We start from the raw sequence: 20,996 nt of genomic DNA, 5'->3' as shown, positions 1-20,996 counted from the left end.
ATGCAAGGACAGAATCCACATCTTGGGAATTCGAAAGTGCATTCTCGGGAATGCTTAGGTCCGTAACTTCGACGAAGTTATTAAGGCTTGCAATGACGGTTCCCTTCGCGACATGTTGCGCTTCATTTCCAAAATTAGTGAGGAATACGTTGGCACATCCGCCACGCAGCTGAACAAGGCCTCTTGCCATGCAGATCCCTTTTTCTAATAAGAGTCTGGTGTTGCTGTCTGCAATCCCTTCGTAGTCACTGAATGCGTCGCTCCTTACTGCAACACCTACGCTGGATCTGGGAGGAACCATCACATCGTCATCAGCAATGCAGAGGGCATCGAATTTTTCTTCAGTGTCAAATGTTCTGACAGCGTGCCTCGTTTAAAAGGAAACACGTGATTCCCTCAAATTGATTACGGCACCGTTAGCCTGTAAGAAGTCCATGCCAATAATCAAGTCTCTTGAGCATTCGGAAAGCACAATAAAGCTAGCGACGTAGGTGAAGCCTCGTATTCCTATTCTAGCAGTGCACTTCCCGTCGGGTCAATGAGGTGTCCTCCTGCAGTGCGGACTTGTGGCCCTTTCCAAGGAGTCGGCACTTTCTTCAGTTTCCTGGCAAGCTCACTACTTATTACAGAGTAATCTGCACCTGTGTCCACTAACGCATTCACTTCGTAACTGTCAACAAACACACGTAAATCGAAAGCGACGTCGCTATTACGGCACTGGTTTCTGAGTCCCTCGTCTTCGTTCAGAGTCATCGATGGAGGCTCTTCTGTTTTCGCATCGGCAGCGGCCTTACCTCCCCAGGTCGCTGACTCTAGTTTTCCCAACGCGGGCTTTGTGAACGGCATGTTGGAGAGCTTGGTGACGGACAGGGGCTCGGTGACCGATACCTCAATGGTGCTGTTGATCGAGGTTGGTGTTGCTGAGAGGTGTATTGGGAGCTTTGACGAGTTGACAAGTATTCCTCAATTTCGAATGGACGCTCACCATTTCGAGGGCAAGGTGCGTTTACCGGAAAACGACGGAGTCCTGCCTGGCGATAGGGGCACATTCGGTAGAGGTGGCCAGCTTCACCACAGTAGTAGCAAAGAGGTATTCGCTCAGGAGTGCGCTGTACATCGGCCTTCCTAAATTCTCTCTCGGGTGGTGACAGCGTATTTCGAGGCATCGCGTTGTTAATAGATACAGTGGCTGCGACCTGGGGCCGTATTCTGAAACGTTCGCCTAGGCGAAATTTCTTTTTTCGCTTTCAGGCGTGCGCCAATTGGCTGTTTTAGCAAAATTGGATGAGCTGATTGGGTGGTTGAGCCCGACGTCATTCAATTTTGCTCAACCGGCCAATCAGCGCGCACGCCGATTTCGCCTAGGCGAACGTTTCAGAATACGGCCCCTGAGCACGTCCGGGAGTTTGCCGCAGTACATCAACATATGAGAGGCTCAGCTGGCGCAGTAATGGCGCTTGGGGGTGTGCACTGAGCTGTGGTTCCCGGATCACCTGTCTGACCTCTTCTCGAACCACGTCTGCCAGTGAAGAGGGCGTTGGAGCGTTCTGGTCAAGTCGTAGCCTCTGAAGCTCTTCTCGCACTACAGATCGTACGAGCTCCCGTAGGACTTCCACGCTGCTTCCGAAGACTGCTGGAACTGCGTCTACAGAGGTGACATTCATTTCCCGGTTGTACATCCTTGATCGCTGAAGCAACGTTCTTTCCATTGTTGTCGCCTCCGAACGAAACTCAGCGACCGTGCGTGGTGGGCTACAAACCAACCCTGCGATCAGTTCCTGTTTTACGGCCCCGCATTAGATGGCGAAGCTTCTTGTCCTCGGTCATGTTCGGATCAGCTCGGCGGAGTAGGTGGACATGTCTTCTACATACATGGCGACCCTTTCATTGTTTCGCTGGTTTCTTGCTTGTAGGGCAGCTTTGGCCCTCTCCCTGTGGTCCGTATTCAGGTAAGTGGCAAGCAATTCCCGTCGGAAAGCATCCCATGACACAAATGTCGCTTCGTGGTTTTCGAACCACGTTCTTGCGCTGTCCTCTAACGCGAAGTAAGCGTTTCGCAGCTTGCGCTGTTCGTTCCATTCGTTGAACTCCGCGACGCATTCAAAGCGTTCCAGCCAGTCCTCTGCGTCTTCAAATGTGTCGCCATGGAAACACTCGGGCGTCATCGGCGGATTCACTACGATGTGAGTTGGCATGGCCTGAGTTGTCATCTCGGTAGCGTTTCTGTTAACAGATGTTGACGCTCCGAGAGAATCCGGCTAAGGGAAAAACTCGGGGGGCTCACCACGTAGGCGACGACTGCTGCGTTGGTGAACAGGAGTCAGCTCGGTGGGTGTGAGTCGGCGAGGGTCCAGGCTGCGTTCTCTGACTCGAGAAGAGCTTTAACTCATACCCCGCACCTCCACCAGAATTGTAACACACAGTTGGTTAAGGTTAGTTTAATAGATTTACATTGGGCGAACTTGTGCCCGACAAACAGTTAAGCAAGAGTCTCGCTCCAATGTACACGGTCTTCTCACAAGCGTTCCACACGTCTTCTTCTTCTTCTTCTCCGTGCCCCGCCTGAAGATCTCTTGCTCCGATCGCACGTGCCTTGTGTGCACGTGTTGGCCGCTTCGCGCTGCGATCTTTCGTACATAGCAATACATGGACGAGCACAGGAGACGGCTGGCGCGCGAGATTTGAAGGAACCTTGTGTCAATATGTCAAAAATAGAAGGGGACCAAGCACAGACCCTTGAGGGACGCCTGATGTTACTGGGAGGGATTTAGAAGCTTGGTTATTAACATAGACGAACTGAGAGCGGTGTGCTAAAAATTGTTATCCACTGTAATACATTAGGGTGTAAATTTAACTGAGAAAGTTTTAGTAGCAATCGTTTGTGAGGTACTTTGTCAAAAGCCTTGGCAAAGTCCAAAAAGACTGCGTCAGTTTGAACGTTAGTCAAGATTCATATGCAGATCATGAATGAAAATGGCTAATTGCATTTTGCAGGACGAGCCCTTACGAAACCCATGCTGAGAGGAATGAAAAAAAAATGGTTCGAGTGAAGGAAGTTTATTGTTTAAGAATAAATGACGTGTTCCATGATTTTACAAGGCACACTAGTTAAGAAATGGGACGGTAGTTAAGAAGTGATTCTTTGTTACCTGATTGAAGACTGGAATGACCTTTCCCACCTGCCAATCGCTGAGTATGTTACGTGTGTGAACTTCTCATTCTCAAGAACATTCTCAAGAAAATTGCACATTGCGTTTATGTCAGTCATGTTCTCGGTGTAAATAAACAAGTTATACAGTTTGAATGAAGATGAGACCGGGGCCATCCAGAAAAAAAAAAGTAAGGTAGTGCAAGTGCCGAAAGCACGGCTGTAAGGTGCGCTGGGCTTGTTTGCTTTGTTTGCGACCACTTGACTCCACACTCTTGTGAAGCACTGAGCTGAGCAGCATGCTCTCTTTGCCCTGTGCAGTTGAAAGGCGGAGGCGCTTCAACATAAATGATCGCATCAAGGAGCTTGGCACCTTGCTTCCAAGGACAAACGACAGGTGAGCACACTCTCCCCATCGCATTCCACGAGTCAGCTAGAGCACTTCGTTGAGTGCGCCTTATAGGTGGATTCACTGGGACGGAAGTATCGATAAACAAATGTAAAAGGACTTGTGCTTGTCTTTGAAAATGATTGGATTTTAGCTCGTCAGTACTTCAGGTCATTAATTCATTATGTTTATGTTCATTGCAAGTAGTCTAGTGCATCAGCTGCGAACTAGTGTTGCTTCTCAAACTCGAGACATTTAATAAAACTTTGCACCATAAGGTGCTTGCACAGCTTCCCTTTATTCCTTGAAGACTGCTTACATGCATGAAGAGGGCAAGCACCACTATGTGTTAGTGGTCAAAACAATTTGCAAAGTGAAAACGCAGCCAGCAAAAAATGCAAAAATTAAAACAAAATCAAAAGAATTCTGATGCCGGTGATTCACGTAATTCATGAGCCCTCCGCCTGCCTAGTTCCTCCTGAGAAGATAATGATTTCTATTGGCAGTCCCTTGGAAATGCGGCAGTCACCTCGCCATCCTGAGCTATCAGGTATGCACATACATATATTGCAGCCTAGCATTTTGCCTATCTCTCTTTGATCTTCTCTTGTACAGCTACCTATGCCTGTGACGACCCTCACTCTATCAATCTCTTCCCTGCTTTTTCTTTGTTCTTTGTTTTTTTTTTTGCCACCATAATTGAAGTCTCTTGCTTGTCTTGACTGCTGACCAGTTAACACTCCCATCCGTTTTAAAGGGGCCTAAACGACCCCCGACACTGCTTTACACATTTTAAATAAACACATGCATCGCGTGCAGTACACTAGAACACCACTGATACATTCCTCATTCATATGTTTTCCCGGGTATAACAGCTGCTGAAGCCCGGCCCAGCAAAAGGCTCAGACACCTTTGATATGTCGTTAATCCTTTGATATGTCGATAATCACCTTTGATATGTCGTCATTCCTGCATAATACGTAGGCATATAATTACAAGAAAAACGTCTATAATGTAAAAGACGTATGCTATCCTAGCTGTGCACTTCTGACCACCACCAACATGCGTTGTTACGATCGGCCAGTGGGGAAAGCGACCTTCAAATAACTTCAGATTTCCTGAGATGAATCGGCTTGGTGAGACCCAGAATACATGTCTCCATGTCGCCTGCAAGGCACAATGTTTCTTGTTGTTCGTTTCTTTTTCACGTTCCTTGCAGTGAGACATCTGCAAGGACTGCAGATGTACCTGCAGTCTCGAGCTGCGGGTACCTGAACTATTCCAAAGCACAAGCGCTCGTAAACGTCCAGAAAGTGCAAAGTGCGACCGTGTGGCAGGTCTGCGAGTACGGAGGTTATATTTCTCAGCGTGCGTAGTGTTTTCTATTGGCATTTAGCACAATTGTCCCCGGTGGCTGTTTTCGACGAAGAATGCTGCACCGACAGACCTGCAGCGATGGAATGCCATTCAGGCCCCTTTGTCCTTTCAAGGCAAGGAGCTGGCAACTACATCAGTTTCACCGGAGACTAAGGAACAAGCAATTATGCATCGTATCTTTGGCTGTTTGACAGCTCAGAGCTGGAGGGTGAGACGAATTCCAAGTCATTGGTCTCGTGCATCGTTAAATGGCATCGTCGATCTTTTCTGTCACAGTATGGACTGTGACAGTCAAACGAAAGAGCTCACTTCGCGATCACGACAATGCCACCCATAAATTGTCGTTGGCCCCATAAATCTTGCCATAAATAAAATCGTGACGAGAATTTCCATGGGAACGCTGTCGAACAGAGGTTCCCAAGTTGCCAAGCGGTTGCCCGTATGCGGGGGCGGTTGTGCAACCTTGGTTGCGTTCTACACTGGGCGGCCGTGCGCCCACCGGGATAGTTGCATCTTGAAAGCCATCTGCAACGGACGCACAGTGCGCCATGTGTCGTGTTTTCGCGGCTTAGTTCGCGTTGATGCGAGACACAGCACGAAGGTAAATTTGCTCACTGCTACTGCTGCGCTTCCTCACTCCAGCGTTTTGACAGTGAGTTCCACAGTCATCGAGTGACATGTGTTCATGTTTGCTTGTGTGCATGTGACACCATGCTTCTTAATGCGTAGAGAGCCGCCACGGCGGACACGTTTTTGCATGCTCCCGCCGTTGCGTTATTCTGCCTGCTCTGCTCGAGGAGTCCTGGGATGCGTGGCCGGTGCGGCTCAGTGCAGCGGGCGACAAATAGGAATGGAGCTATTCACGCGCTAGAAACGTTGGAAAGTGCCCAACATGCCAGTTGTGTCGTGTCGTTGGAGTATTGACGCCAGTTGTTAGCTGCCGTGACGTCGTGGAGCTCCACGCATGCGCGTTATGCAGAGTATATCTACAGCTTGAGGAAAGCGTTCACGGTCTCGGTTGACTGCTGAACTTCCAGGCAGGCAGCCACACTGTAAACGGTATTTCGCCTCCCGCAACTGCACTATAAGCGATACACATGGGGTGCTATGGGAAGATTAATGGGAGTCTGAAAAGTCCGTATTATATCCGGTCCTGCACTATAAGGGATTACGTTATAAGTGGTCTATACTGAGGCGTTGACATGACATGGAAACTAAATAACAATCGTTTTACTGAAAAGACCTAAGGCTATGTTCGTAACTTCCTCACCGGCCCGACGGCCACGGTGGGAATATCCAACTTGCGCAGTAAAGAAGTCAAGCTGCCGAACAGGGGAACAGGGGATGACATCACGCTCTGGACGCGAGGCATGAGCACCGGAGAGCAAGAACGTTGCCTTCAAGAAGCGGTTGATGTTATCGAGCACTACCTTGATAGCTGCGGCCTCCACTGCGCACTTGAGAAAACGGAGCTACTCGTACTCAAGGCACGCACGAGAGGAAGACCTCCCACCTGCGAAGCGCCAAACCTGTGCGTCACGCTCAACGGGATCCAAATACCGAAGGTCGCCTCGCTTCGAGTACTCGGCTTGCACCTGCACCGAGACGGATCAGGAGTCACCACGCTCCCACGGCTCCAACGCACAGTCTCGCAACTCGCACACCTCGTAAGGAGGGTAGCCAAGACACCCTGAGAGTCGTTCAAGCTCTACTGGCCAGCAGAATAACATATGCAACCCCGTACCTGGCTCTCAAGAATTACAAAGTGGACAAGCTGAACGTCGTCATCCACAAAGCTACGAAGCTCGCCATGGGTCTACCACCCGACTTCTCAAAATGGATGCTCATAACACCTGGCAAGAGCTGGTGGAAGCCCAGAAGACCAACCAACTCGAGAGGCTGAAGCTCACGCCGACCGGCAGATCGGTCCTTGCGTGCCTCGGCTACAGAGAATGCTACATCTCCGACGCGGACTGCAAGGTCAAGATAACGCCATGCATAAGAGAATCCCTGAGCATCAACAAACTACTGTGCAACATGCATCCCGACTATCATCGGGGACGCCGGCTCGCTCGAGTCGACGCCATCCGAAGATGGCACAAGCACGATCCAGATGCTCGCTACGTAGATGCGTCGAAATACCCGGGTAAAACCGCTTACGCCCTGAGTGTGGTCGACTCGAGAGGCAAAGAACTGGCATCCGCCACCGTCAGGGTGCGGAACTCGGAGACCGCGGAAGAAGCGGCGATCGCCCTCGCCACCACCACGAGCACGAACGCGGTCGCAGTCTTCACGTACTCCCAATCCGCAGTACGCAATTACACGAGAGGCCGAATATCGGTGGAAGCAGTCAAAATTCTGAAGAAAGAAGCACTCCGCTCCCTTACACCTGCACGAGGGGTACCAGGGCACGAGGGGCTCGAGGGAAATGAAGTGGCACATGCTGCGGCCTGCGATCACGTCAACCGGGCGACCCCCGACCGCTTGGTGGTGCAGCGGAAGCGGAGACAATAGCCCCCACGTATAACGCCATCCTCCAACACTACCGACTGGGACGCAGGGTGTACCCGCCACCGCACCCACAAAACTGACCAAAGAGGAAATCACCGCATTCCGAAGACTGCAGAGCAACGCGTACACCCATGGGATCCTCGTGCATCGCATCCACCCGACACTACAACTGCCCGATCTGCGTCGTGCCAGACACTCTAGCTCATTTACTACTCGAGTGCCCGTGGCGCCCCAAAGACCCCGTTACCAAGCCTACAACGACCGAAGATGTGAACCTCCTCGCCGAGGCCAAGATCTCCACCCCGGCCCTGGACGACCAAAGAGGTCTTGTCGCCAGAGCCCGGGATCCTATCGCGGCCAGAGGATTCCTGGAATGAGGGACCCTCCCACCTAGAGTGATCCACAGCTCAAACGCTCGGGAACACTGTCTCGAAAATTAGTTTATTTCATCATCATCATTACTGAAAAGCTTGGTATTCTGAAGTTCGTATTACTGAAATATTTTTACATTGGGACTATTTCCCTGGTCACCACTGCTGTCTGTCGTGTAAATGGGGCCTGAGCCTTTGTCTAATGAACTAGTTTTCACTTTTTGTTTAGGCCTCCCTTCATTTCTTTATGGAAAAATAAATCTGATTTGATTTGATAAGAAGTAAGCGGGGGATTTCTGAAAAGTTTGGTAATCTGAATGGTAATGTGGTGTTCGTAGTAACAAGGTTTCCCTGTATTGCTACTGCCAAAATACATCATGGGTGAGGGGTGTATGCAGTAGGCTGCATTCATCTGCGCCATCTGGCGGCGAAGTCTGCACATCAAGCATGTGTGAATACAGTGAAACTTCGGTATAACGAAATTCTTTATATAACAAACTATTTAACTTTTCATACCTTCTTGTTCATAGAACCATATGTATTTAGAACCTCAGTATAACAAAGTGTGTATAGACGATTTCAATACAACGGAATTTCACTGCGGCCACGAAGGAATACCAAGACAATAAATGGAAGCATATTTAGCGCCAGTGTGGACAAGGACAGATTGGGTGGACATTTAGGTGGCTGTTTCAGGGAAATAAAGTTGTTGAAGTTAGCGCATTGTGTTGTCGTCTCGCTTCTGTCCTTGTCTGCTGGCACTAAATATGCTTTCAGTTTACCAGCACGTCCAACATATGAAAATAATAAATGGAAACTTCTGTGAGTCCAGATGGTCAAATGGTTTAATTCAATCTATTGCTTTCAAGTGCACCTCTCAAATTGCGCACCCTGTGACCACTGAAACAAAGCAATGTCATGTTCCGTATAAAGTCGAAGTGCGATAAGACCCTATCTCGTCCCGCGGGATGTATGCTGTGGGTGCGAGTGAAAGCATGCGAGGGTGAGGTGAGAAAGATGGGGGGGGGGGGGGGGGCTTGATGAGTGCGGTCTTCCCACGCTAGAAGGGGGGGGGGGTGCGTTGGTGCACCTCTCTTGGCAGTGGCTGTGCATGATTGTCATTGGGGCTGAGCCCCCTTTAGAAGTACTAATCTGTCATGTGTGCAAAGAGAGGGCGTGGCATTATGTGTGCTATTTTCCCGCGCGTTTTGTACTGGAGGTTTCGTAATCTCTAGTCTCGGGGACACGTTGAAGCGAGAGACAGACGAATTGCCATCGGCACTCTTCATTATACAGTGTAGACCGCTTATATTGTAAGTCGCCGGAGTCGCGAATATCTGCACTATAAGCGGTACAACACTATAACCAAAACAACGATTTTCAAGCACTGCACGTATGCAAAACATGTAGACCAAGCATGTAGACACGCTTTGTACTATCGCGTGCACATCGCGATGATATACGTTTTTGCCAGTGAGCTGGCGAAAACTTAATTGCGATGTAGCCAGTGCGAAACAACTGTTTGCCGCAACTGCTGCGGATAAAACCGTGACTGCTATCGACACGATTATGAACAGCGACTTTGCGGTGATGAAGGCACGCGCCCAACGCATGCACCGAGTCTGGACGAATTAACTACCATTCGCTGCGACAACTGCAGTCGAAACCGCGGTCGCTAGCTATGCGATCATCGATGGAGACTACGCAGTTCTTTAGGCATGCGGCCGACGCGCGTACTGAGTAAAAACGAAACTACTGTTCACTGCAACCGCTGCAGAGAAAACCGCGGCCGCTATCGACGCAACCGTGGATGACAACTACGTAGTTACGAAAGCCCGCTGCCAACGCGGCGGTAAACGCAAGAATACAGGCTTTAAAGACACAAATAAGCTCGAAGCGTTCCGCGGTTGCTGTCATTCATGTACGATTTCAACTGATGGCTGTGGCGATGCGGACTCCGCCGCTTCGTTTCGGTTGGACGCTAGCACTGTTCTTGCTCTTTTGCGTCGCACATTTGCGATGCTCCGCGGTCACCGAGTGCCGAAAGTAGTCCCAATTAACCGATGTGCGGCCAAATAAGTCCAAGTTAACGAGAGTTTGATTGCATCGAATAATGCATACGCTGGCTGGCAGCACGCATCTTGTTGAGAAGCGTGCTTGCTGCCGCCCTTGTCGGCTAGATTGGAAGCCATTATAACCGGTATTTTGTCTCGCGCGGCTGCACTGTAAGCGTATGCGTAAGCGTATGCGGTATGCGTATACATGGAGTGCTATGGGAAAATAACGGGAGTCTGGAAAGACCGTACTATATCCGGTCCTGCACTATAAGCGGTTACAGGGTGCGTACAGGTCCTTGAAATCCTTGAAAACCATTGAAATTGAAAAGTGCGTTTTCAAGGCCCTTGAAAGTCCTGGAATTTTTTTCCTTCCTTGAAAATCCTTGAATTTCGTGAGCAATGAATGCACTCTGATATCGACATTGCAACCTCCTTTCTGTGGTAGAACGCCGTCGATCTGACAAACTCCCCATTTCAGAAACAATACGCCGGCGCGAGCACACATGGTTCCGTTTTGCAGAACTGCACGGAAAAAATAAAGGGCTTCACCTAGTCAAACCGCGAACGGAGCGAGAGAACCGTGCTGCGCTTTGGTGATTGCTCGACTGGCAGTCTTTACGCTGCTTTCCTCACCCTATCGTTGGTTTCACTCCTCCCCCGTCGGTCTGCCTTTTCCCACTTTCACTCTTGCTTAAGCTAGTGAAGCTAAAGAGAGCTATATAGTGGAGGGCAAATTTACTTACCACTGATGCTCAGTGCCTTTGGGTAGAGGTTTGTTATAATATTATTTATCATAAGATAAATGCAATAACATTACCGCATTGTCCGGTCGCACCTTTGTGTAAGACGCACCCCCCTCAAAACTGCAGTTCTTCCTAAAAAAAAAAAAGAAACGTTATATAAGTCGCACTGGTGCATAAGACGCACCTGTTCTTTCGCTACGCGATTTAAAAAAAGTTACAGTGACGTTACAGTGACGAAATATATGGGAGCCATATATTTCCACTCCAGGCACATTTCTGCCGTCGTGGTTGCCGCGATGTTCCCTACAAAGTCCAATGGCGATAACATTGTCCCCGTGAGTGAAAGCGTGCGACGGTGAGCCGAACCGCGCACAAAGGAGGGGGGAGCGGGGCTCCTTGTGCTCTCGTAGCAACTGCGTAGTTTGCGCAGCGGCGCGCTCCGTATCTTGACAGCGATCTGCAGATGCGACGACTTCGGGGTCGATCGACTCGCGGTCGGCCTACCGCCGCTTGTGTTGCTGCTCCATCCTTCTCGCACGGCGCTCGAGAACTTGATCACGAGAACCCGGCACCTCGATAGCGCGCACAGAACCCGTAGCAATTAAGTCAACCAGCGCGCTTCGCGTGGCCATAGCATCGGATCTGATTTTGAGGGCAGCTTTTCCGAAAAAAAAATTAAAAAACGCTTAACCTTGTACTCGTCCGCGCAATGCTTGAAACAGCGAAGCTGGGCGATCATAGCCCAGTATTTTCCGGAAGTGCGCGCAAACTTTTCATCTTATTACTCGTGATGATTTCTTTTCGCGCGTCTCGGACTTACGGTCGTAACTGCGCATTGCATAGCGCAGCTTGCAACATGGACACCGCATTGCTATGCCGACAACGCGTTCCAGCAGACCCGCTCCGTGAATGAGTCTTTCTCTCTCTCTCTCTCTCTCTCTCATAGTGCGCAAAACCTCATCTTCACCTTGCAGAGCACGAGCATGCGAACGCGCAAGCTGTGGACGAAGACGACGACGCTTGAACGCAATCATATGGCTCACATAAATGCATGCTCTGCCAGCGTGGCCGTATAGCCTAGAAAAAAAAAAAGCTGTATAGCCTAGCGGTTACGAGGCTCGCCTTGGGACCCGGGGGTTATGTGGGTTCGAATCCCGCCTCGGCAAGAAAGTTTCTTTTCTTTTATTTCTTCATAGTTTCTTGATACGAACCACAAAAATGGCTGGCTTAAACAGGTTTGCTGTTAAAAACGTACATAGGTCGCACCGTTCTATATAAGACGCACCGTCGAAAAATTCTGCAAGAAACGCGTCTTATACACCGGAAAATACGGTATGCTGAATGTTTTGAAAATGTTTGATGAACCAACCCAGCTAATACTGCAGAAGCCTGAGCAGCTGTTGTGAGTTTTTGTTGTGTTAACTTTTAATATTGCGGACTCCAGAAATGATCAAGATAAGACATATTTTACAAAATTGCAATATACATCTATTTGTTATAATGGATATGTAGCAAGACTACACTAAATGGTTTGGAAATGTTTGGTAAACTTGGCCAGTTAATACTGGAGAAGTCGGAGTTACTGTTAGGAGCATTCATTGTGTTTTGTGAACTTTTTTTTTGGTATTGTTGTGAACTTGCAAGGTGATCAAGGCTGGACAATAACATCATTGGGATATGCATTTATTTCTTTTTATTTTAGTGCAATAACCCTATGCTGAATATTTTGAATATTTGTGGTGAACTTTACCCAACCTATACTGGAGAAATCTCAGCCGCTGTTGTAAGCGTTCATTTTGTGTTTTGATCTTGAGAAGTTATCAAGGCTAGACATGTTTATTATAATTGTGATATACATTTATTTATTGTAAGTGCAATAAAACTAGTCATAACTAGTCAGGAAATGTTAAAGTAGAGAAATCCTACTTTTGATGCCGCTTTGAGTCCTTGAAAAACCTGTGACAGGTCCTGGAAAGTCCTGGAATATCCTTGAATTTTTGCCTTGGAAACCTGTACGAACCGTGGGTTACGTTATAAGTGGTCTATACTGTAGTTGTCCTACTGCTGGCGACATTATCAGCTGCAGGGGCAGAGTGGACGCAAAAGTAGGCTTCGCTTCACTTAATTTGTACTGCCAATGTGAAGATATCGCCAGCACGACATGCAATTTTGTCTTGCATTGCCGACTCCAAAAATAGGGGTCAGAAAAGACCACATTATAGTTGGTCCAGCGCTACAAGTGTTCCGAGCGGTAGAATGTATACCGTGACAATCATCTTTCACGAACGTGGCATTGCTACACACCTTGTTTGACTATGTTGAAGCACTAAACCACCCAGTGCTCTGGCTTGTCTTGTCCCACTTTTGCACCTGACAAATGCAGCAGGGTGCTGTGCGTGGCACCAACATGACGGGGGTGTTCCGACATTGGCCTCATTGTGCACTGCTGAGAGAGAGAGAGAGAAACTAAGAGGGAAAGGTAGGGAGGTTAACCAAGGGCGTGCCCGGTTGGCTACCCTACACTTGGGGAGGGGGAAAGGGGAAGAATAGATAAGCAGAGAAAATTTAAAAAAAAATAATAATAATAATAGTCAGTCATTCGCATAGACAGTCACAGAAGAATCTCCGCTGTCACAAGCGTTCGTACAATCCAGTACTCTTCACGAACTGCAGAAGGGCTTATGTGGCCTTTTGCATGCAAGAATGCATAGGCCATGGCCCAAGAATCTTTTCTTCCGAGAGCGTTCTGTTATCTAACAGGTTGATCAGAGGTGGTCATAGTGCTAGAAGACACGGACGAGAACGAGAGAAGAGGACGAGCGCTAACTTTCAACTGAGTGTTTATTTCGAGAAACAACCATATTTGTAGACCCGCATACAGGAAATGCCCAATCATCGCACATGAAAACCAGCCGCATCCAGGAACGCAAATTCATTTGTAGTCGGCGCAACTGAAGGGGAGCTGATGCCGCTATCACCGGCCCTCGCTATCAGAGTGGCTTCAACAACCTCTCGCGTAACTTTATCTACATTTCTATACAAAACGGAACACTCATTGAACAAGGGTTTGCACCCACAATCACTGCAATGCACAGAAACATGACCATCTCGGTATCGGTTCAATTTTTGTTTGTGTTCTCTTAACCTATCATTCAGGCACCTCCCAGACTGCCCAATGTAAACTTTCCCGCACGATAACGGAAGGCGATACACAACGTTCTTTACGCACGACACAAAAGGGGTCTGGTGATTCTTTTTACAACCTTCGCGTTTCTTGGCAAATGGATCTGTGGCACTGCATAAGCTAAGCAATTTCTGCGGAGCGAAAATATTACATCTACTTCAACCTTTCGTCCAATCTTCTTTAGAGCGTGTGATACATTATACAAATACGGCACTTTTTTCATGTTGTCACTACTGCTCATGTGTGTGCCATTCCATTTCTTTAGATTCCTTAACGCACTTTCTGCTACTGGTATAAGTACATGGTTAGGGTATCCTGCTTCCAAAAGACATTCTTTTTGTATGTCAAAGCTGCTAGACATTTTATGGGGGCATGATTTGCGGAACGCGTTGTTAAGACACAGATTAGCGATTGCTCGATTCACCAGCTTAGAATGTGATGAATGATGCGGAAGCAGCATCTTATTGTCACGAGGATGATATTCCAAACAAATATGATGATCGAACAGAAAAATTCTTAAGTCTAAAAACTGGATGGAATTATTGACTGGTAGTTCATGTGTTATCTCCAGATTGTCAAGACATCGAGAAAAAATGTTAACTACATCATTTACAGATTGAGTGGAATCAAACAGGACTAGGCAATCATCCACATATCTAAAAACTTTGGAGATCTTCACCGCTGACATACAAGTTTCTATAACTTTGTCATAATGAGCAAGGAATAAATCACTGAGTATGGGTGCCAGACACGACTCAATGCAAACCCCCTCTCTTTTGAAGGTTTGTCGTCTAGCGCTATGACCACCTCTGATGTATCTAACCAACTAGCCCAAAAAGACATACTTGTTAACAGATTGAGTTTAGTTTGGAGAATAAGTCGTTGAGTGTCAAAAGATGGACAGTGACACAAAAGGTGCTCAAGAGTCTCGTCGCACCCTCATAAATTGCACGCCGCACTGTTGGTCATCCCTATTAGGAACAAATAGGCGTTGGTAAATGCGACACCCAACCACATGCGACACAGTAAAGTTGTTTCACGACGGGAGAGTCCAGGTGGTAGGCGAAGTCGCAAGTTAGGGTCAAGAGAGTGCAAACGTGAGTTGGTGAAACGCGGTGAATTTCATCGCTGAAGTGTGATGTGGCGAGCAATCGATTGAAGTTGCCACGCAGCATCCGTTCTTGAGATTGGTATAGGAACCAGCTGATGTTTGTGATGAGCCGAGCGTGCTGCTTCATCTGCGCTGTCGTTGCCGACAATTCCGCAATGGCTTGGCAACCATTGAAATACAATGTCATGTCCTGCTTCGAGCGCGTGATGATGAGCGCGCCTAATTTCGTACACTAGCTGCTCGTGTAACGCTTGTCGTAGGGAAAACTGTAGAGTTTGTAGGGCTGCTTTGGAATCACTGAAAATGGCCCAATGATTTGGCAGCTGCTGGAGCACGTAATTGAGGGCACCTTGAAGAGCTGCAAGTTCTGCTGTTGTAGACGTGGTATTGTGCGAGTATTTAAATTGCAAAATTACGGCGTCCGATGGAACAACTACTGCTCCGGTAGAGCTGTTGGAAATGGTGGAACCGTCCGTGTAAATGTGTATGCGGTCAGAATAATGTTCGTTGATGACAAGCAGAGACAATTGCTTCAGGGCTAGTGTTGAGAAGTCTGCCTTTTCTCTGATCCCAGGAATTGAGAGGCACATGTGAATTTGCCGGAGACACCATAATGCCAATGTTGCGCGTTTCACAGGCTTGAAGCCAGATAGTATTGAGGCATGCTGTCTTGTCACAATGCTACAGAATGTAGCCTTCGCACTGGCAAATCGGCTAAATGGTAGCCGTGAAATGTGTCGAATGTGTGCTCTTAGCGTCTCACCGACGATATGAGTGGTGATTGGGTTTTCCTGTGCACTGACAATCGTTGCAGCTGTCGATGAACATCTCAGGAGGCCAAGACATGTCCGAAGTGCTTGGGCTTGTACGCTCTGTAGTGCAAGGATATTAGTCTTGCATGTGTTTGACAAGACAGGAAGACTGTATCGCAGGAATCCGAGAAAAAGTGCCGTGTATAGCTGCAACATGGAGCGCACGGATGGTCCCCACGATTTTCCAGCTACGAATTTAAACATATTCTCAATACAAATGTGTTTTTTTCTTTATGTGGGAGACATGGGGACTCCAAGTGAGGTCGCGATCCACAATAACGCCTAAGAACCTGCGAGTTTTCTTATACTCAATTGACTGGCCCTCGATGCACACCGGGTAGAAATACATCGGTTTTCGTGTAAATGCCACTAGTGCACATTTTTCTGTGGATCGTCAGGCCTTGTCGGTGAAGGTATGCCGCTGTCAGGGTTGCCGCTTTCTGTACTCTGGCGCGCACTTGCGGCCTTGTCACGCCGGACGCCCAGATGCAAATATCGTCTGCGTAGAGCGAGACATTAGCCGTCTGTGGTAGTGTGGCGAGCCCTACTAGAATAAGATTGAAAAGACACTCCGCCTTGTGGGACACCACGACTGGAGATATATTTGTCGGCCCATCTTCAGTTAGTACAAACAAAGATCTCCGTGATAGATAACTCCTAATCCACCTAAAGACGTGGCCTCCAAGTTCTGCAGCCTCAAGAGCTTGGAGGATGGCTTCGTGGGTTACGTTGTCATAGGCACCCTTTACATCTAAGAAGAGTGCCACAGAGAAGCGCTTCAGAGCTTTTTGTTGTTGCATGGAGGTCACAAGATGAATGACGCTGTCAATTGAAGACCGTCCACGTCGAAAGCCAGCCATAGCCTCAGGGTAAATGTCATAGTATTCGAGGTACCATTCCATACGTGTTATCAACATCCTCTCCATGACGTCACCGATACAACTCGCAAGTTGTATTGGGTGGTACGATGTAAGGTTCCGCGGAGACTTCTCAGGCTTCAATAGAGGAACCAGTTGGCTGGAACCAATCGTCGGGGACTATGCCGCCATGCCAAGATTGATTAAAGATATCCAGAAGATAGTACTGTGCTGTTGAACCTAGGTGCCTTGAAGCAGCGTATGTCACCCCATCGGGACCGGGTGATGACGACCGCCTGCACGCAGCCAAGGCCGCTTGCAGTTCTTCCATAGAGAAAGGCGATGGGAACATCATGTAGCAAGGAGTCAGCCAGCAGAACGAAGTTGCCAGCAACATTTGCACAAAAATCTTCCGCCACCTCAAGCTCTAGACGACCTTGATGTAGAGCCAGCGCTGTGAAGGGACGACGCTGTTGTGGAAGTTAGCGAAGGCCCTGGAGAGTTCTCCACACCGGTGATAACAGCTTGCGAGGGTCCAGCGATTCGCAAAAGGTCTTCCATCGTTGATTCTGAAGTTTGATCATTTGACGATCAACTTTCTTCTGAATGCGTCGAGCTCCCTCAAGTCATAAATGGACTTAGTACGTCTATATCGTCTCTCGGCCCGCCGGCGAATCGCCCGAAGTCTCTCCAATTCTTGGTCGAAATCTGTGCATCTTGTAGATCTTGTCCGCGTAGAAGCCTGTAGCGTTTGTATGATCATGTCTTCAAAGGGCTCGGGATGTTCATGTCTGCACTTGTCCTCGATCGAAATGCGGTACGCTTGCCAGTCTATCTGTCTTGAAAGCACAGGGGAAATAGAGTTGTCTAGGTCTCTGATGGTCATGTACGTAGGTATATGGTCGTCTGCCGTGAGTTCCAATGTCTGTGAACCATAGAACCTTTGAACTTAAACTATGCGACACTAATGTCAAGTCCAAACAGCTGCTGTAAGTCACTCCTCAGAGATAAGTCGGCCTGCCTCCAAAACTCTATCCATGCTCGGCAGCGAGATCCACTAGACGCGGGCCTCATTGATTTGCCCTGAAGCTTCCCCAGAGTGGATGGTGGGCGTTAAAGTCACACCCATGATTATCCAAGGGCCTGGAGTGTTTGCGAGTATGTCGTTTAGTCTCTGTCGATCAAGTCGACGGGATGGGCTTATGAGTGTAAATGAAACTCTTCTTTTTAACATGGAGACACGCGTATTGATTGTCATCGTGAGGCTGCACTATTTGGTGAACGTACGTGAGCTCCTTGCGGATATACACAGCAACTTGACTGCGTTCAATGCATGACAAAGAAACAAATGATTCGTAGCCCAACAGTCGAATTGTCTTTGAAAAATGAGGTTCACAAATTATGAGAATGGGGAACGTGTTCTCAAAAACAAATTGACGAAATTCTGACATCCGTGACTGCAGGCCTCTGGCGTTCCATTCAAGTATGGAAGCACACTTGACTTTCTCCCGGAATGGCCGCAGTGGTTGTTGTGGTTCTTACTGTAGACCCGCAAGTACTGGTTCAATGGAATCCAGCACTTGCAGTGCGCATTTAGCAGATGGCGTTTGCATATTATTCAGGAGTGTGCGGATAACACTCACCAACGACCTCAGCAATGCAACGACCTGGACATCTTGCGCAGCTTGTTTATCTGTTGTCCAAGTAGTGCTTGGCGGTAGTCGATGCTGTCGCTCCGCGGGGAAGTGTGCCTGTGGTAGTGCAGGCCAAGCAGCGTCAGATTTTCTTCTCTCAGCCTCGGTATTATTCTCTCCATGTCAAGCACCATACGCCTGTATGGTGCATGACAGTGGTGGTGGTGGCAGCGACGTAATGGAATGCTCTGGAGGTAAAACAGCACTTTTTTCCTTCTTGGTTGCGCGCCGTCAACGAGAACGTCGTCTTCTAACAGTCGTTAGCGCTTCCTTTCGTGATGAACCGTCCTTCACCATTTGTCTCAAGATTCTCTTCTCCTTCTTGATTAGTGGGCAGTTTTTTAAAGATGCATCATGATCTCCATTGCAGTTTCTGCATTTCAAGGTAGTCGCCTTGCAAGACTCTGTGCTGTGTGGGGTTCGGTACAGCACGGGCAAGCTAACTTGTTACATGCGCCACTCACGGGGCCCATTCTCACACACTTGTGGCATTGAAGAGGCCTGGGAATATAGGCTCGAATGACATGACGAAACAGACCAACCTTCACACGTGAAGGAAGACAGTCGCCTTTGAAGATCACCTTGAGGCAATGGTAGTTCCCTATGCAAACTTGCAATATGTCCATGGCGTCAGTAGCTGGCTTGACCAGGATAGGAAGGTCAGCATTTGGTACACAGACGTCGACATCATATATGACGCCCGTTATCGTGCCTCGGTCCTGCGGGATGTAAGCGCGGACTCTGATGTCGCCAAGCTCTGTAACGGTTCGCAACGTATGTAAAGCTGCCGGGTGCTTGACGTCTATGGCCAGGACGTTCTTGCGTGGGTTAATTCGAATGTCCTTTATCTCATTCGGCACGAGGGATTCAAGTCGTGCCGAGATGAGTTGCCGATTCATGCTCCTCAGGTTGTCCGAAGGATCAACGGGAACAAATAGTATAGTCTGGCATGGCGGACCACAGGAAGTCTTCAATGTTGAAGTACTTCCTGGCAAAGACCCACCAAGGATCCTCCTCTTCGCCTTGCGCTTCGCCACAGGGATGAAGTCGTCGTCGCTGTCATCGCTACTCGCCGTATTCCGAAAAGGACGCGTTGTAGGCAGTTCTGCACTAGTATGAACAGTTACGTTATAAGTGGTACATGCTTTCAGTAGCCGATAATCCAAACGCACCGCCGTTCCCTGCTGCAGGCCGCGCGATGTGAGCATCACGTTTCGCTTCAGCATCCGGCGTCACCGTCTTTAAACACTGCACAATGGGGAAAATAACAAAACCTACCTGTCTCGGGCTGCCAAAGCCTCACCAGCTTGCTGCGTGTCGGCGTCTCGTGCGCAACAATTCGCGCAATGCTTCGTATTACATAGATGTCAAGTACAGTTGAGTCTAATTTTTTTGTTGATTGTGTGGCAGTTCTTTCGGTTAGTACTTTTTTTTAAGTTTTTTTTAATGCATGAACGAGGTTCTCCTGTATCTAGTAGTCGTCATATCACATAAAACAGTCGCTTCCGATTACACACCTATGATAAGATGGATGCTATTAAAGTGTATATAGAACAGTATACCCTCATTTCGTGTATAATAAATACATTTTCACCTCTTGTAACCAAGAAGTGCCGGTTAGCCAGGTTCATCTCCAGTGTATGAAATACGACGAAGAAGTGCCGGTCAGTCAGGCGCATCACCAGCGCTTTTAGGCGCGGGGCTTGTCCTGACGTCCTGTTGCATCCTTCATACTGTGGCATTTTGTTCTTCGTCACGGAGCCCCTCGGGAACTTCTCAGTGATCGAGGCCGCGCATTTCTATCTGAAGTCATGACGTCGGTTCTGAAGGAGTGTCACATCATCCACAGGACCACTAGCGCATACCATCCACAAACGAACGGGCTGAGGGAGCGTTTCAACCGTACTCTTGGCGACATGCTCGCCATGTACGTCGCGTCCGACCATTCCAACTGGGACGCTGTGCTTCCATTCGTCACGTTCGCCTATAATGCTGCCACTCAAGCTACCACTGGTTTTTCTCCGTTTTCCCTACTGTACGGCCATGAACCTTCTTGCACCATCGATACCATGCTACCCTACCAGCCTGATTCATCGGAATGTGTTCCTGTATCTCAAGCTGCGCAGCATGCTGAAGAATGCAGACAACTCGCCCGTTGTCTTACCATCGCAGATCAGACACAACAGAAGCTTCGTCGTGGTGGCTCAGACCCCCCAAGCTTCCCTTCTGATTCATTGGTTTGGCTGTGGGTTCCACCTTTAGCTCCCGGCCTTTCTTCTAAGCTGCTCCCAAGATATCATGGACCTTACCGTGTAATTGCACAAACTTCCCCCGTGAATTATGTCGTTGAGCCTGTGTCGCTGTCTTCTGATCAGCGTTGTCGCGGTCGCGAAACTGTTCACGTAGAATGGCTCAAGCCCTTCTACGATCCCTCTATGTTATCGTATGCTTAGATTGCCAGATGGCGTCTTTTTCTCCGGGGGACAAATGTAACAAAGAAGTGCCGGTTAGCCAGGTGCATCTCCAGTGTATGAAATACGACGAAGAAGTGCCGGTCAGTCAGGCGCATCACCAGCGCTTTTACGCACAGGGCTTGTCCTGACTGCTCGCAGGGTTCTGACTGCCGCACCGAGTTCGACCTCTCAATCCTGTCAAATAACACCTTGACACTTTAAAGAATGCTATTTGCATACTTGGATAGTCATCATAGATAAGTTCCACTCAAATTTATATAACTTTGTTC

At 48.4% G+C, this 20,996-nt stretch overlaps 1 protein-coding gene across 2 annotated transcripts in view; it reads left to right on the top strand.

Annotated features, from left to right (window-relative positions):
• LOC119461867 (transcription factor E3) overlaps window positions 1-20,996 on the top strand; it is a 278,465-nt gene that overhangs the window by 247,861 nt on the left and 9,608 nt on the right. For both annotated transcript variants that reach the window (XR_007468462.1, XM_037723240.2), the window contains exon 5: window positions 3,470-3,545. Coding sequence is in view for 1 of the 2 variants with exons in the window: in XM_037723240.2 (XP_037579168.1) it covers window positions 3,470-3,545 (76 nt within the window). In the remaining variant the exon portion in view is untranslated. The remainder of the gene's footprint in view (window positions 1-3,469; window positions 3,546-20,996) is intronic.

The sequence above is a fragment of the Dermacentor silvarum genome, chromosome 8 (assembly GCF_013339745.2).
Source record: "Dermacentor silvarum isolate Dsil-2018 chromosome 8, BIME_Dsil_1.4, whole genome shotgun sequence".
Lineage (NCBI taxonomy): Eukaryota > Metazoa > Arthropoda > Arachnida > Ixodida > Ixodidae > Dermacentor > Dermacentor silvarum.
The sequence above is the reverse complement of the archived record's forward strand: the minus strand, read 5'-3'. Positions and strand labels throughout refer to the sequence as shown.